Source organism: Oryzias latipes, chromosome 5 (genome assembly GCF_053564925.1).
Source record: "Oryzias latipes strain Hd-rR chromosome 5, Olatipes_Hd-rR_3.1".
NCBI lineage: Eukaryota > Metazoa > Chordata > Actinopteri > Beloniformes > Adrianichthyidae > Oryzias > Oryzias latipes.
The window spans coordinates 9,471,047-9,488,754 of NC_136241.1; the positions used below are offsets into that span (position 1 = coordinate 9,471,047).

General features: G+C 39.6%; 1 protein-coding gene across 6 annotated transcripts in view; it reads right to left on the reverse strand.

The window, feature by feature from the left end:
• Positions 1–17,708, reverse strand: part of cacna2d2a (calcium channel, voltage-dependent, alpha 2/delta subunit 2a) — a 207,348-nt gene that overhangs the window by 16,121 nt on the left and 173,519 nt on the right. For all 6 annotated transcript variants that reach the window (XM_078947037.1, XM_078947036.1, XM_078947035.1 and 3 more), the window contains 11 exons: positions 17,007–17,085; positions 11,759–11,808; positions 7,020–7,109; positions 6,665–6,733; positions 6,124–6,198; positions 5,975–6,049; positions 5,791–5,862; positions 5,614–5,685; positions 5,464–5,525; positions 3,366–3,442; positions 520–580 (listed from right to left, as the gene is read on the reverse strand). In XM_078947037.1, the coding sequence (XP_078803163.1) occupies positions 520–580; positions 3,366–3,442; positions 5,464–5,525; positions 5,614–5,685; positions 5,791–5,862; positions 5,975–6,049; positions 6,124–6,198; positions 6,665–6,733; positions 7,020–7,109; positions 11,759–11,808; positions 17,007–17,085 (782 nt within the window). The remainder of the gene's footprint in view (positions 1–519; positions 581–3,365; positions 3,443–5,463; positions 5,526–5,613; positions 5,686–5,790; positions 5,863–5,974; positions 6,050–6,123; positions 6,199–6,664; positions 6,734–7,019; positions 7,110–11,758; positions 11,809–17,006; positions 17,086–17,708) is intronic.

The following is a 17,708-nucleotide window of genomic DNA, read 5'->3' on the forward strand; positions in this document are numbered from 1 at the left end:
AACTTGACACGTGTGCAGAAGGCTTTCGTTAACATTTCCATAGTTAGTGTCAGTCAATAAATGGATATACATCTAAGCGCAGGCATGTCAAAGTATCTGATCTTATTCCAATAAGGAGGAGGAAATCAAACAAAGAGTTCCCTGTAAAACTAAATTTAGTTCAGGATATTGGTTTTTTTGGTACCAGTAAAGAATGTTGCTGTGTGAAATCAAAACTATTCAAATGCAACTCAAACATGCAGCACCACAAAAGCAGCATGCAAACATCCTATTTATTGATAATACCATTTGATACAACATACTTTTTTTTATTTAGTTCAAGTCAATGTGACGGTTTAATTCCAATCTAAATTTAAATTTTGAACATTTTTTAAACATCAAGTGAAGTAAAAGTACTAAATCAGATGACTGACGTAATAAACAGAAAGTTGTGATGGTAAAACTCGTAAAGTGGAATAAACAGTGTTGAGGCAAAAACAGAAGCTCATCACAACAGCAAATACTGACACACAGGGCTACCTGGGAGCAATGAATACATGTCCTTCAGATTCAAAAGTGTTTGGCAGCAGTGATTCAAAATCTGCAACAGAAAAGGGAGATTATCCAGGGAGAGCCGTGGGCAGAGCAGCGGGGAGGTGAGGCTAAAGAGCAGCTGTTCTTCGGAGGTGCAGGGACTCAGAGGGGACTTTACCATAGCAACACTGAGGTACCAAGGGAACACTAGCGTTAGCCAATATGGTGCCCAAAACAAAACCTGACTCTTAAAGTATGACCACTTGAATTTTTGCAAAGCACTCACATCTTTCATTTGTCATTTTATTAAACACTTGATTGTTTCAAATTTCAATTGGAAATGTTTTAGACGTCTGAGAACTGACTTAAAGGGAGTAATTTGCCTGGAAGCAAGTTCTCAGACATGAGGCCCACAGTGAGTGCTTGTTAGATCAGGCAGGCATCAACATGGCAAACTATTGCGAGGGATGTGGAAGACGGTCCTGATGGAAGTGGTCACCCCTCAGACTGACAGGGATGGAAGAGACACATAATCAGAGGAAATGCAGAGCATTGTGAAGGGCATGTCAAAGGGCAACTGGTTCTTCTATGGAAAAGCATCAACCTTCCCTGCACAGGTTTAACTCAGATCTTTTCATTACATCAAGTCCTAAAATTCATCTGGAGAACAAATCAATAATTTACACCAAAATATAGTGCCCAGGTAGTTTTCCGCCCACAATGCCATGCACATCCAGGTCGGCTTTATCGAACTGCCGAGCTGTGCCCCTGGCGGTCTGAGGGTGAGGAGGGAGTGGAAACAAGCTGATGGAGACAGGGAGTACAGAGGGACGAGAGGAGTCAGGTGCTGTGCCAAGCGCCGCGGTGACACCTGGCAGCATGGGAGAACCTGGGTGAGCAGGACACGGCTCGTCCCCGTGGGGGTTAATCTGCACGCTGCTGCCGCCTCCAGCTACAGACGAGATAATAGGCCAGCTAACAAACCCCAGCTGTTAGACGTGTTTGTCGTCTCTACGCAGCTGCTACTTCAAATGATGACAAGAAATCCATTTTGACTTAAAATGAAAATAAGCAGCATGTAAATGCTAGTGTAAAGGTGTGACTTAGGCTGCACAAATGCAGGATTAACGTCAGAAAAAGACTAATTTCCTAACAACAAATTATAAATCCTTTTGCTCATTACGGTTCATGGAGCTCCTGTAAGGATGACACTTGAAAAAAGGGATTTTGGCTTTAGGAAATATTGCTAAATATTGAGCCCTAGTGTACAAACTAAAATGAGACATTTTTCAAAATAATGACAAGGTGAAAGATAAAGAAAGGTGAAGAGAAGAGAGGAAAAAGAGAAAGCAGATAGCTCATTTTCAGCTTTTTAAAGCAAAAGAAAGACATAAGAAATGACAGCTTTAACAGGAAACATGAATATATGTGGATGCAGTTCAAATAAGTTTTCGCTTTCGTTCTGGTACAGTAGATATTTGGGAAGAAGGGTGTGGTCTGGCGGAGTCTTTGTGAGAAAAGTGAGACCATAGCTGCAGCAAGAGGGTGAGGAGAAAGAAGAGCAGAACGGATTAAATGAGGAAGAGGAAGAGAAAATCAGAAGAGAAAAAAGACCCTGAAGGCAAAAATGGGCAAGAACAGAGGCGAGCAGGCTGGGACTGGTAAGGGGGAAGCAGGAGGAAAATTGGGATGAGAGGAAGGAAGGAGAAGGAGGAAGCGGTAGGTGGTGGTGGTGGTGGTGGGGGGGAGTAGAAAGGGAACGTGGACCAATATGGAGTATACTTGCCCTTGATGTCAGAGACTGTGTGGATCCATCAGAGAAGGAGGGAGCAAGAAAAGAAACATGGGATCGGGTGGGAAGGGGAGTAACAGACAATATTTTATTCAATTACTGTTTGAATAAAAATATTGTGTTCTTGAAAGAAGTAAACCAATTAAAGTCAAACAAGACGAGAGAGAAAAAGAAATGAAAAGCCAACATCTCCTTAAGGAATAAAAAAACAGAAAAATGCAGGAAAAGAAAAGAGCAAAGACAAAACCAGTAACTGTTGGAAAAAAAAAGGATGAATTAAATTAAATTCCATTAAGAAAACATTTGAAAAAAAAACAAAAAACAGGAGTTGCAGGGTCAGGACAAAGAAAGAATGAGATACAGGCTCCCATTCAGACCCACAAAAACTTCCACATTTGAGCAGCCAGTGTTCCAGGCCATGTGGGAGTTTCTCTATAAATGATTCCAAAGCTAAGAAACATGTCCCACAGCGAAACTGAGAAGAGAAAACGCCACAGAACAAAAGAAAAGAAACATCCCCAAATCATAGAAATCATCATAACGAGTGAAAAGCATGCGTGTTTTCACAGTTCCAGAACATCCGGGACACAAACGCTTCAGAATCATTTCTTGGTGGAGAAGAGGCGAGAGCATTTGGCAAAAAGAAAAATAATAGCACAGGAGTCACCATTATTTTCACCTGAGTAGCACAGTAAAACCAGAGCTTTCACCTTTCTGTTAGTTCAGTTTTTTTTTCTTCAGCCAGTGTGAAGAAAAAACATCACCGTTTTACAGCACAGTATGGAGACAGGAGGGGATGGAGGAAGGGGAGGAGACGGGGAACCCGGGCTCTGTGTGATCCTCTCTATCAGAGAGCACAGGGAGAGGACAGCAAAGGAGGGGCGGGGCGGGGCGGGGCAGGCGACTCCGCTTGGGCTCTCCCTATGATGATGTCGGAAAAACTGCCCCGACGGACTGAATTGGAGTGTAAGTTATGTTAGAAAGAGAGACAGGAGAGAAGAGAGGAAGAAGAGAGAAGACAGAGAGGGGACAGAAGCTGGGATTTCCTGAGAGTACTTACATTGCACCTGAAGGATCTGGTCACTTATGTTGGCTTTGATGTGGTTCTCACTATATGTGGGCAGCACCAACCCTAGACTGAGGTATCAAGAAAAGAAAATCTGAGAGAAACTGAACAAACAGCAATTAAAAGAGAAGATACTGTTCATTCAAACACATTTCAAGAGTCTCAGAGCAAATTTTTAGAAGTCTGATTTTACAGACAAATACAAAACGTAAGCTTCCGTGCAGAGTTTAACATGTTTTTGTGACATTTTTCTCATGATGGGGGACATACTGTATATAAAAGAAATAAGCTTAAAATTGCATTTCTGAGTATTTCTATATTCAAATGGTTGTGATTCAGTAGCAGGCAAAAACATGCAGTCTGGAAATGAGCCTATTTGTTGCATAGAAAATACCCTGGGCAGGCCACCAGCTCCCAGCTCCACCCCATTCTGATGCATCCACTTGTATACTAGTCGTCTGCTTTAGTACCCCACCTACGTCTTCGTTTTCCTGGTCAGAGCTGGCATCTGGCTCAAAACTGAACAACTGAATGGCTCCAATGTTGCTTGCCATTTTAGTTGCACCTCTAATGCTAGTTTGAGGGGCTGTGAGCTAATGGGATAGTGCATAAACAGGTCGCTCTCAGTTATGGGTGACGGGAAAGGGAGGCGGGGTTGCTCCATGCCTACAGTCCCGTCCACAACTCAGAGGTGAATTCCTAATTAACTACTGTCGCTCTGCAGAAACCTGTCCAAGAAAAAACAGGTTGGTCAGGACATGTTTCTTAATTTTGGCTAAAAACAACAAAATCTTGATGCAAAGAGCCCTGGAAATATTTTGCAGTATATCAAAAGATGATTGGAATGGGACTTTAAGAGTACTGTTTAGAGTCAAATTACACAAATTTATCACATTAATTTAATGTGATCATCTGGGCGGTGGCGCTCACTCGTTTGCTATTCTGTCCATTGGGCGGCTGGTTAGCTCTGTGACAGGCTGGCGACCTGTCCAGGGTATGTCCCGCCTCCGCCCAGCAGACATTCTCCGGCAACCCAGTGGCCCCAGTAGGTTAAGAAAATGGATGGAAGTTGAGGACGAAATTCCTTGCATCGAGCGGCCATTTTGGAATTTTTTTTCAAACCCGCTGATTGAGTCACTGAAAACCTCATGTGCCCACAGCTGGGTCCTTGATTGGCTGACGCTACTAAAGCCAGTACATGTGCAGGCCTGTCTAAAGTTAGCTAGAGAGCATTTGGATGATCCAAAAGAGGATTGGGGGAATGTACTATGGTCAGAAGAAACCAAAATAGAACTTCTTGGTAAGAACTCTACTCGTTGTGTTTGGAGGAGAAAGAATGCTGAGTTGCATCCAAAGAACAGCATTTCTTGGGAAAACCTTGTGAAGGCTTACAGAAAACGTTTGACTGCTGTCATTGTCTCTGGATTTGTGTTCTCATTTTGTCTGTCATAGTTGAGGTAAACCTATGATGACAATTACAGGCCTCTTTCATCTTTTAAAGTGGGAAAACTTGAATAGTTTATACTTTTTTGCCCCGCTGTTAATGTAAACCGTATCTGATGAACTTTTTGAAATGAAAGTCAAATAAGTAGAAAAACGTGTGTTTTTTTTTTTGCAATTTTAGAATTTATTTCAATTCTCAAACACATTTCACTCAAGGTTCTGACTTATGCGCCAAAAAAAAAAAAAAAAAAAAAATATATATATATATATATATATATATATATATATATATATATATATATATATATATATATATATATATATATATATATATATATATATATATATATATATATATTTGCCATGATGCCGCCGCTGCGGCCGGCATCATGGCACTGCCGAGCCATAAAGCCTCTGGTCCCGAGCCACTCAAGGCTGTTTTTCATCATTACAAAAGAGCTATTAAAATATGTGTGTTTTTTTAATCAATTATGTCTTTTAATTGTTTGTTTGGTTACTCCTGTCTGAGGACTAACTGCTGGTTTAAAAATGAAAGCTGAACTTCAGATGCTGTGACCAGAATGAGATGGACTTCACTCACACGCTCAGGCTGTGGCATCGTTTGCTCTGACTGTGTCTTTGTCTGTACCTGTAATTTGTACCCTCCACAGGCGTCCATGTGTAAGTCCTTACCACTTCATCAATGTACCTCTGTTGGTGACCACAAACAGACCAGTAAGCGCCACCGCAACATGCATACTTGGAGGAAAATGAAAAAAAAAAAATGTTGATCATTTACCTCATCAACCGACTTAACAAGTGTCCGGATTTTTCTTTGGCCCGATTTGCCGTCGATCATCTGTCTCCGGATCTGAAAGTCAATGCGCAAGCAAGGCTTTGGTGTGAGAGGGGCGTACTGATCCACAGAAATGAATTCGACTAGAGATGAAAAGAGAAAAAATCTCAGAAGCTGTACCTCCTCCTTATTGGTGTCCTCAAGTTCCGCATCGAGAAAGTCCAGAGTGACGGGCTCCCTGAAGTTAATGATCTGAAGAGAAAGGAAAGGACAGACAGACAGAACAAATGACATCTAAATTTAGTTTCATGACCAAAAGGTTGAAATGAGCAAAAATAATGATGTGGCTAAAAAATGGTCCTACCTTTGGTTGAAGGTTGGGATGCAGCAGCACATAACCGTTTGGGTCGATGGCAAAGGTGTAGCCATTTGCTCCGAGCTTTAGAGTAAAGAATAAAGAAATAATTCAACAATTCTGCTGAAGAGGATAAACAGGAGATTAAAATAACTTACTCTGTATGTTGGCGTCTTCTTTTTGATTTCATTGATAGCAACATCCACTCCCATAACCCCAAGGATGAGCTGATTCTATGTGAAGAAGAAAAAAGAAAAAAAAAAGTCTTAGTACCTGATGAATAACAGGCTGGAAGCTGTGCTGGGACAAGCAGAGAGCACCTGTGCATCTTCTCTGACCTGTCACTTTGACCACATTCAAAACACAGCTGGTTTTCAGTCTCTGTGGACTTAAAAGCTCAGAGACACTGAGAGCTAAAGTCAATGATATGGATAACTTGTGATGTTTGTTGTCACCTCAGGGGGGAGCCGTTGCCTCAGGGAACCTCTAACCATATCACCATATCATATATTGTCATCATCTGACAAGGGTTGATGATGGAAAACAGGGGGGGGGGGGGGGGGGGGACAGGGGCTATAATATTCTAATCTATAGTTGAGCGGAAATATAATTCTCCACTAATGACTTTAAAAGCATGATTGTATAATAAATAATTGGCATGCACGTCACAGGTTGCATTGAGCTCATTTTTCTTTTTACCTGGGAGCTCACACTATCCGCCGTGAGGTTGAAGACTGGCATGGTCCCCGTGATGACAAGACCCAGACCCTAAAATAAATGTAAAAAAAAATCCATTTAATTACCAGCAGAATTGTTCACAATAAAATACTCTTCTTTCATCAGACAATGTAGTTTTAAAGATAAACTACATTTTCATCTTCTGACCTTGAAAAACAAACAATATTATAATCATACTGTAACAAGTTTTGTCTTTATGAAAAAATATATTATACGCAAATAAATATGTGCACTATACATATTACATGGCTTTAAAGTTAAAATAAATACTAAAAGTAAATAAAATAAATAAATACTACCTTAGATTCTGACTCACCAGTGCGTCCTGGTAGACATTGGTCCACTGCACTTGCTTGGCTTTAGGCCCAGCAAGCACCATTGGGCGGCCCAGGACATCCAGGTACTCCTACAAGAGTGTTAAATCACACATAAGCACACAACACAACAGAAATTTATAGTGCTTGTCATGTATTGGCATTTAAGGAGGATCACTTAAAACGCCTGCTCACATTCTTCTGTCATAAAACTACAAGACCCTGTCCACCCTCGTTTCTGCCAGCGCATAAACCAGCAGGCCGGCCGCAGCGGCGGCATCATGGCACTGCCGAGCCATAAAGCCTCTGGTCCCGAGCCACTCAAGGCTGTTTTCCATCATTACAAAAGAGCTATTAAAAACACATTAGAGGTGTCAGTGGCACATTGTGCAAACACACCCTCTCCCACAGGCTGGGCTGTCAGTGAGGATGTCTACAGCGATAATGATTGAAGGTGAGGGGTTAAGTCCACTTGCAATATTTAGAGCTCATATGATTTGATATTTCCACCAACCAGCAGAGATACTGTTTTAGAAAAACAAGCGCTGGCGCAACTAAATGGATTGGGAGTAATTGCTAATATAAAATATGAAGTGATTTGTATTGTTAGCAAAAACAAAAGTGTAAGCATCAAGATTCTTGGTTACTATAATGTAAAATAGCTTTAAATGTGTTTAGAGACCCACTCCAAAAAACATGTTCTTGTGGCATTTTTCTCATGATGGAGGACATATATAAAGAAAATTAAGATTATAATTATGTTTCTCAGTACCTTTTCATTCAAGTCGTCGTGAATCAGGAGCAGACATAAATGCCAATGGAAAAAGAGCTTTTTTGTGACATAGAAAATATGCTGGGTAGGTCACAAGCTCTCAACAACGGGGAGCAGAGATGGACCCGCCCACAACCCAGAGGTGAATTTCTAATGAACTCATGCCGCTCTGCAGTTATGTTCTTAAAAAATGACAGTTTTTCAATTTTTTGCTAAAAATGGCATAATTATTATTAAAAAACCACTGGGAACACTTTTACAATAGGTCAAAAGATGATCAGACGGGGACTTTAAGCTTGAAAACGAAAATTTAAATATAAAAAATTACAATCAGCAAAAGGTGACAGGGTGTGAAGATTTTCTAACAGCATTTCCACTCATTCAGAAATGAAATGAGAGCTTGTCTCAGATGTGTCCCCCATTCTTCATATGTAAAGGGCATAACCTGCATAAAAACACAGTCCCCCCCCCTTTTATGCACCGGACCGTTCCTTTTCTATCGTCTGAACTGTGCTGACAGGCGCAACAGATTCTATTATTAGCTCAGTAAAAGTCCAGTTTAATGCGCCACAGGGAGATATTCCATCAGAACAGTGACAGCCAGACCTTTTCACCAAGTATGGGGGAAATTTTCCGCATGGCTGAAACAATTTAGTAGGCATAACAAGTCAGCAAACAGCAGCATGTGATACATAAGAAAAATGCTATATAGACTACAAGAGCATGAGTATCTCCTTCATTAAATGCCTCTGCCTGTCTGAAGATCAACGCAGACATGACTGGTGAGAGTGGACTCCTTATTCTGGTCCCTCCTGGTCTCTGCATTCCATCATTTTATCACTTTTTTTACCATGGTGTGCGTATGTGTGTCTGTGTGTGTTGGGGGGGGGGGGGGGGGGGTGTCGGCACTGTTTGTCTTGTCATCTTGTTTTTAAATTTTATTGTATTTTATGCACAGCACTTTGAGTGACATGTGTTGTTGTAAAAGTGCTATATAAATAAAGGTTGATTTGATTTGATTTGATGAAAACATTCCAAAAATTATTACATCTTTATCAGTAAATCATTAAAACCAACAAACAGAGCCCACAAAGTATTTTCATTAGGACTTCTCAAATTACACATGAACAGGGTTCAGTACAGTGGACAGTATTTCTAACATTCTCGCCATCTGTAGTCCATCTGTTTCTTCGGTGGTGCCATCTTATCCAAGTGAGACTGAAGGCTAGAATGTGTTTAAATAACATGCGCGTCGTCTGAGCCCACGTTCAGAAGAACCTATTAAAGTAAGTGGCAGTTTTCAGAATATAAATATGCCAGAGTTAATGGAACAGCTGATGGAGGGTTTGCAGGCAAGGGGAGGAAAGAAAAAAAGACGAGCGAGCTTGCAGCTCCCCCCAAAACAATTTCTAAAGCTGGAATGAGGTTATCCCAGGGGCCTCCGATGGCTTGCTGTGCCTCAAGTGAATGTGGCAGCGGTGGGGAACAAGGGGCCCGAGTGTGTGTAGGACATGGAGACCAGTTTGTGGGTCCAGCTGTGCTGTCCACTTTCCATTTTCACAAAATACTAATTCTAACTCAAGCTATTGTTACCATGTTTAACCCTTGTGCTATCCTGGGCACTTTAACATTGGGAGTTGGGTCATCTAGACCCACTAGACAGTGCTCTGAACCTTTTTTCTTCAATGATTTGTGATCTTCACTGGTGTCCATGGATTAAATGAAATCTTTCCACCTTTATCCACCTTTGTCATGGTAGGGAGAACACATCAGTGTAAGGGTGGGGTCATCTAAGATAGCACAAGGGTTATTTTTTGTTGCCTTCAACTAAAATTTTGAACACAAAAAAATATAAAATGAATTAGGATTCAGTAAAGACGGAATCTTCTTAAAAAGTGGAACACCAAAAACAAATAGAAACAGCCAAAGGACAGACATTAGAATTATTGTTCACTTTTTGGCATCTCCCTTCAGTGGTTGCCACAGTGAATCAGCTTTCTCTGAATTGCTGAGGTATGGGGGGTCGTAAAGTGATGTAGTCAAATATTAACAGCAATAATTTTTGTTATTTAGCCTGTTTAAGTTGAAAAAAAAGCAGGTTTTGTTTTTCAAATGGATATTTTCATCTTTTAATTAGGATTTAGTTACCATGAAGTATTTTTTTGTTCTCATGAAATAATAATTCGTCCCCACACAATAGTAATTTGTTCCCACAAAACAGTAATTAGTTCCCACGGAATAAATAAATCGTTTCCTCAAAATATGAATTCATTCGAACGAAGAAGTATTTAAAATAAAGAAAATCCTAAAAGTGAACTTTTTTTTTGCATAACCAGAAGTAGTTACTTGTCAGTTAGTACATTTCTGGCTAGCCCCAATCTTTTGGAAAATTAAGCGACTCTTCTTATCTACGTTAGATTTGCCAAGTTTCACTTTGCAAAATGTGAAATTAAACTGTTTCCATCAAATCATTCATGTGAATTAAACACAAACCAACTCACGTGACAAGTCATTTAAAAACACGGATGTGGGCAATACTTTGATTTACAGCTGATACATTTGAATTTCTGTCTGTTTTTCTCATAACAATGCATGGAAGACAAAATGGATGTTTACAGATCGGATTTATTTATTTTAAAAAGCTCTACCATGTACGACTTTTACTTCCTCTAGATAGTCAAGTTTGATCGTCGTCAGTATTCACTCCTCCATGTCTGGGTTCTTTTTTATAAAATTAAATATTTAGAATAAAAACTAAACATTTACTTTGTAAACTAATTATATAATTATACAAAAAATGAACTTTAAATTAAATATTTAGCTTGCCATCTAAATATTTGATTAGTAAATGTAACATTTGTAAATACATCAATTTATACATCAATGAAACCTGTTTTTTTCCTTCTAAAACAGGCCAAATAACCCAAAATATTGCCGTATATATTTAAATATGTCACTTTATGGCACCCCATACTCAGGGGGTTTAGCAGAAATGTGTACCCCGAACGCCCTTCCTGACACAATACTGTATTTTATTCAGGCTGGGGGCTGGCACAGCAAGCCTTGAGCCTTGGCTGCCCTTTTGGCTACAAAGTTAGGCAGCAGCACCAAAGGTTTTGCCTAAGGACACACACTGGTTAAAGCTAAAGGACTGACTTTTAATATTTTACTATGTATAAAATAGTCGTACTCAAAAAATATTTCAAACTTTTCCTGCTTTTTTTGTTTTCCTGCTCCTTCAAACTAGGCAGGATTGGTTCGATAGGAAATTTGACTGAAAACAAACATAATTGCTACAAATAATGGTGGTCTAATGGGACATTCATCCATGATTACACAACAAGTCAACATCTACCCAAACCCTGCCTTACAGGGCTGTAATTACTGTACCCTTTTTCTTATCAGAGCTCTAAGCTCTAGAATGAGGGGAAAAAGAGCATTGCTTCGGTTACAAACTGCATTGTAAATTGTTATGCAAGTCTGAATGAACAGTTTTCTTTATTGCCTTTATTTGGGGGAACCGTAAACCTTCATCTTATTAGCTGTGGAGTACATGGAAATGCTAAATGTATGGACAATTTTAGTAGTATTTAAAACTGCCCAGGCTTCCAGAGCTGAGGGATCTCATGATTGACCATGTCAGGGATTCAGCTGGTATTTAATGCATTTACACACCTTAAACATGTGCTACTTCATGTTCATGAATTGTGCGAGCAAACTCATAATTCTATTCCTTTCGATCAATATTAACACAGAAAAATATGGAGGTTTATAGGGAATAATCATTCTCTAACAAGTGCACACTTGTGAGTATTTCAAACACCACCCCCCCCAAAAAAAACTCATTGTGCAGACATGAATATCATTAATTCAGAGAGAAAACTTACCTGTTTGAGAGGTGATAGAAAGCTTTAACACAAATGTACAATATTTTATTTGTCAAACCCCTAATGTCAACACACAACGTACCTGTGTGTTGATTCTGATGGCGCCGATTGACGGGATTTCAAAGTAGTAACCTGAAAATCAAAAAGACTTTCAGCAGAAGTTCTGTTTTCATCATACCTGGATGTGTAACCATTCTAAAAGATTTGCAGACTGGAGTTTTGTCGGTTTTCTTTTGACCGCCTGTAACGTGATCAGTTTTAGCCCGGCGGTGTACGGCTTTAGCCGATGGGCCACATGGTGGAGCAGCAGAACTGGTGGCCCTTCGGCACTTGTGGTTGTGCCGCTGGATGTAAATGTGGAGGCTCATTGAGAATGTAGAGCCTCAGGCACTGCCGCTGCTGATTAGGACTGGAGGAGAATGACCGACTGGGTCAATAACCAGACTGCTCCACAAGTTATTAAAGCCACAAGTGTTTATACAAAGAGCCGTGAAATAGAGGCAGCATCCACAGAATGCTAAAAAGCTGTGCTTATTTTGATACATTATGCACACTTTCCACAGCGGCTAATCTTAAAATGCTCCTCCTCTGGTTCATTAACAACAGAGGCCATGCAGATTTTAAATACCCATATATACACTGAACTCTTATTGACCATCAAAATAAATACAATTATGGTACAGGGATGAAAAAAATGAAGTGATCTCACAGACCGTTATATCTAGATCTCTGGCATGAATCACCAGCCTGTAAAAGGCTGTGAACTCATATTAAACTATAAATAGACTTATAAAACCCATTAGGGTATTTTAATAGTGTGGCAAAAGATTTTGGTTGTTTTCAGTCACTTGTGTCACATGCTTAAAGCCTGCGTTAAAATAGACTCTAAAAGGGTAACCAAGAGGTAGATGCAGAAAGGTAAGATGCAACAGAATAGAAATGCATTTAAATGCAGACAATACAAAGAGTTAAAAAAACTCAGCAAAACTAAAAATGCGATTACATGAATTGTTAGAAATATCCTAAATAGATTTACAGATGCAGTGTTATTGGAGCTCATGGGAGAAAGTCTGGCAATCTGAAACACAGAGGCTAAATAACAACTGCTCTAAAAAAGGAGTTTAAAATAAAAAATGAAATCAATGCACAGCTTGGATTAAATATGAAAAAAAGAAAGGCAAAACCAACTGTGTGGTTCAGGTGGACACCAAGGGAAAAACAGAGGACAAGGGAGCGACGTGATGAGGATGACAGCCGTTAATACAGAGGAGAACAGGAGCAGACAAGCGAACAACAGCAAAGCAGACATTACTCATCTGAGAAGTACATACTCAACTGTAGAAAAACATTTAGAAGAGCAATGCAACGAAGGTTTGGAACAGACCTCTGATGAAACTTTTATGGGTGTTATTCTGGCATTTTTTTATGTTGAAGGACATGTATAAACAAAAAATTAAGTGCAAAACTGCCTTTCTGAGTATTTCTTAAATCAAATTGTTGTGAATAAGGAGCAGATGAAAAAATGAAGTTTGAAAAACATGATTTTTGTTTTGAAGAAACTACACTGGGCTCCCTGCTCCGAGCTGTCAGCGACATGGAGGGGTAGAGGGGGTGGGGTTGCTCCACGCCAACAGTTTCCCCACAAGTCAGAGGTGAATTTTTAATGAATTCCTGCCGCTTTTTCTGAAACTATGTTCTAGAAAACGACACAGGTTTTTGGATTTTGGCTAAGAACAGTATAACCTTAATTAAAAGACTACTGAACACTTTTACAACAGATCAAAAGATGATCGGAGTGAGACTTTAATAAAATAATTTAACGAATGCAAAATTTAAATGTTTACAATAAAGTTTTAGATATTCTTTTTTTCTCAACATGCTGATTTGGTAACACTTTACCTGCGGTAACTCTCCCTATGCAGATGACCTAAATCTATGCTTTTGTCTGTAACCCTTGTGCTATCCTAGGCACTTTAACGTTGGGAGTTGGGTCATCTAGACCCACTAGACAGTGCTCTGAACCTTTTTTCTTCAATGATTTGTGATCTTCACTGGTGTCCATGGATTATATGAATCTTTCCACCTTTATCCACCTTTGTCATGGTAGGAAGAACACATCAGTGTAAGGGTGGGGTCATCTAAGATAGTACAAGGGTTAAAGCCTTAGTATAAGGCTTCCACAGGATTTACCTGTTTCAACATGCAATATATTTTAGGATTTAAAAAAATCACAAATGTCCTTAACATAAACCTCAAAACATTTGTTTACGCTTTCGGATCACAATTTGGGTGAATCGCGTCGCTTTTTGTCTTCAACGTTTTGTCTGTTTTTTTTTAACACAGTTATACCTGTTTAAAAAAAAGGAGAGATTTCATTGAACAAATTGTGTATTTTCATCGCACAGATCATGTTGAATAGGTGGGTGGAGCTCCAACAGCTACCATCTGCTTGTGTGTACAACTGTACATGGGGGGGGGGGGGGGGGGGGGGGGGGGGAGGGGCTTGCAGTGGGTGAAAGGTTGAAGCCTGAAAGTGTCACGGAGCAGCAGTCTCTGTTGGACTAAGATAAAGATGCCATAGAGTAAAACGTAGTGAAGACATGAGGAAGACGGCTCCATTGAGGCTGATGTGTCAACACCATTGTTCGACGCTGGTGTAGACTTCAGGCTGGAGTTAAGACCCATGAACAGTGGAGAGCATGTTGGCTCAAAGGCATAATCTGGAACGTCCCTCTGCCTGTCAGGGAGATGGCTCTGTTCTCCTGCTGCAACCAACCTCCTACTGCTAAATAATAACCTCTGTGGATGTGCGTCTGAAGCATTCGACTCTACTGGAAGTAGACAACAAAAAGCCACCAAGGAAAAAGTTTTCTCTAAACTGGAAAACAAACAAAAAATATCCAAGTTTCCAAGCAACAACTCAGAGTGAGGCTGGGCTTGTATGAGCAAGATCAAGATTGGATCCATGCAAACAAAGAGGCAAGCAGGGAAACGAGATGAATCATCTGGACTGTCAGACGGTTAGCCGGCCTGTCTGCTGGGTTATTTTAATGCTGCGGCTGCTTCAGACTGATGAACAGATTTCTGCAGCTCACAGAATGTGACAGTAATTTATACATTTATCCATTACAGTCAGAGTATGTCAGTGGCAGACTGATGATAGTGTTTTAATGCAGTCTTCTGTTTGACATTTCTGCTTCACATGGGCTTGGATTCAGATGGGTGCATACAGTGAAGGCTTCTGTTTCATCGGAAGACAAGGACAAGGATTTCAATTATTTGAGACCAATCAAGCCATAATGTAGACAACAACAGTGCAATAATAGAAACAAACAACCCTGGATGATAACTTTAGAACAGTAAAAACCTTTTTAACTTGAATGTTTTGGGTATAAAAATAATTTTTTGTGTCTACTTAAGATTAAATAAATAATTTTGAGGTAGAGAAATCTGAAGAAAAAGACTCAGTTGTATAGATTATTCCTGCTTTATGTCATTTAAAAGAAACAATTTAATTTGATTTCAATTTAATTGAATTATTAATTCAACTAATTATTTAATTTAGCAGCGGTGCTCCTTTCCTTCAGTTATCACTACTGTATTTCATTTGATTGATCTTTAGCACAGAATACTTGTTTTTATGCTGTCTGCTAATGATATTTTCTCCTGTTTAAATATAAAAAGTTATTTTTTATTCGGGTCAGCTTCTGAGATGATCTTTTATTTTTGCTCTTTGTCACTAGCAGTTTCTTTAAGATTGGAATATTCGTCTCGCGGTGGCTCGGGTTTGCTTGGTGGGGCAGTTCCTGAACATGTGACGTTACGTGTAATGACACAGTGAATCAGGAGGTCGTATGAGTGCTTATGTTGCAGCCAAGGTCACAGAATGACTCACTTGTGACCCACAAAGGCAGCACAGTGCTCCCTCTACCTCAGTCAGTCTGATATGTACACTATGATAATCAAGGAGTTAGTGTTTTTGTGAAAGGAGCATTCTTAGTTTAAACTATTTCCACTAAAAGTAATAAAAGGGCAATAGCTCTAAGTAGGGGTTTGGGTCTTGATTTAAAGTTGAGTAAATCAAAGTAAATCAGTAAATCACATAGTAAATTATTGTACTCTGTGATGATATTTGATTTTTTATTTGGCTTGGAAATAATTTCCTTCATTCCTGTTTGTTCTCTGGTAGAGTTTGTTTGAAATTAAAGTGAATAATTATGATTTTCGGGGTAAAAATATGTTTAAAAACAAAGTGGTCAGAACTAATGCGATAAAGAACAGTATCTTTGTTCTGGGGGTCAACATGTGGAATTTATTATCTGACGATCTGAAGAATTTCATATACAGTTTAAAAAAAATTATATGTTTAAAATACCTCCTGGACTGAGAGACTCTTGTGTTGGTGAAGTAATTTTGAGAAGTGCTTTTGTGTTTTCTTCATCTTTTTCTTTTTTTTAACGTTCTATCAATTTGTAGGTAGATGTGATGTTTGTAATCAGGGTCGGGGAAATAAGCCTTGGACTCACCGGACACCTTTTCAGTTAATTTTGTTCAGTGTTTATGTTGACATTGTTCAGTGTCAATGTTAAAGTTGATGTTTTAAGTCTGTGTGTTTAACATAACCGAAATAAATGTCTCTCTCCCTGTCTCCATCCGTACATGATCTGATCTCATCACAACGCATCCCATCTCCATGCAGGAGAGGCCACATTTGATGTGAAAGAATCTGCTCTTAGGGGCTTGTTTGCAGACTCTCAAAAATGTCATTTTAAAGCCAGCGTGTGTTGTAGCCCCTCATCTGTCTCCCCTTTCCGCATACTTCAGTCAGCTCCAGTTCTATATTCTCAACCAAAACTCCAAAGCTTCTCACTGCCATTCCACTTATGTCTTTACCGTCACTCATTCTTTTTTTCCCTTCTTTTTTCTTTCTAACTTGTAACCCAGAGAAGTGTTTGTAATGTTGGATGTTTGCACTCTAACGTGGACCTCTGCCCCACCCCTCTCATTTCAGGACCGTTTGACTCAACATCTGCCTGCAGTTAACAGAACTGAATCAAGCTAGTTAACTTTTTCATTTCCTGCCGTCAGTTTTATCTTAAGTTATATTTTTTACTTAATTCTGTTAAATTTAATTGAATTTGCTTTCTGATCATGGCCAAGGTTGTGTCAAGGCAAACATCATCAAAAGCAAAGCATTAGCTTCCTAAATATAGATTCTTCCTTAAATCTACAAGAAATACTGTTGACTAGAATTCCGTTTGAAATGTAGGATTCCATTAACAACTTTCTTTTTTAAACATTTGACATTGAATCTGGAGTTTTTTTCTTACCTTTATTAGCGCATGCTATCCACTGCAAAGGTGTAACATCATAATTGTGTTGACCAACAGAAAAGGTGAAAACTCGAACCTATAGGAAGACAAGGCAGAGACGAATACCATAAGGGAAAATGAAAGAAAAACTCCTGGCAGCAGAACACACACGGCCATTACTGTCTTTCTTGGTGAACCTCAAAAAAACAACCACCGTTCACAGTCCCGGGTACTCTTGCCAGCCAATTCAAACAACTGTCCCCATCTACAAGACCACAGAGATGGAGCTGTTAAATCGCAGATTATTCTGTCATGACAGCAGCTGTCATGACGGAGCCGGCTTGTGATGAAAATCTGAATTGATATTGGAGGAGTTGTGAAGTGGAGCATAGGAAGAGTCCAGGTGACAACAAGACATGAGCAAAAAACACAAACACATCGATTTTTAGGTGATGAAACCAAAGCTGTACAGACCAGCAGAGAACTACAGACTGAAAAAGTGGAGCTGAAGAAAAGCTAAAGAGATGAATTAAATAGAAAAAAAAGAACAAAAGTGGCAGCAAAAAGAGCTTGGAGGGACTCATTGTGCACAGATTGGAGCGTCTGGCATGTCTGACAGTCTGACTAACACAACTGGCTGTGCTTTAATGAGACAAAGCGGCGGAAAAGAATGGGGGAGAGAATCCCGCATGCAAGATCTATCGGGCTGGAAAAATAGCA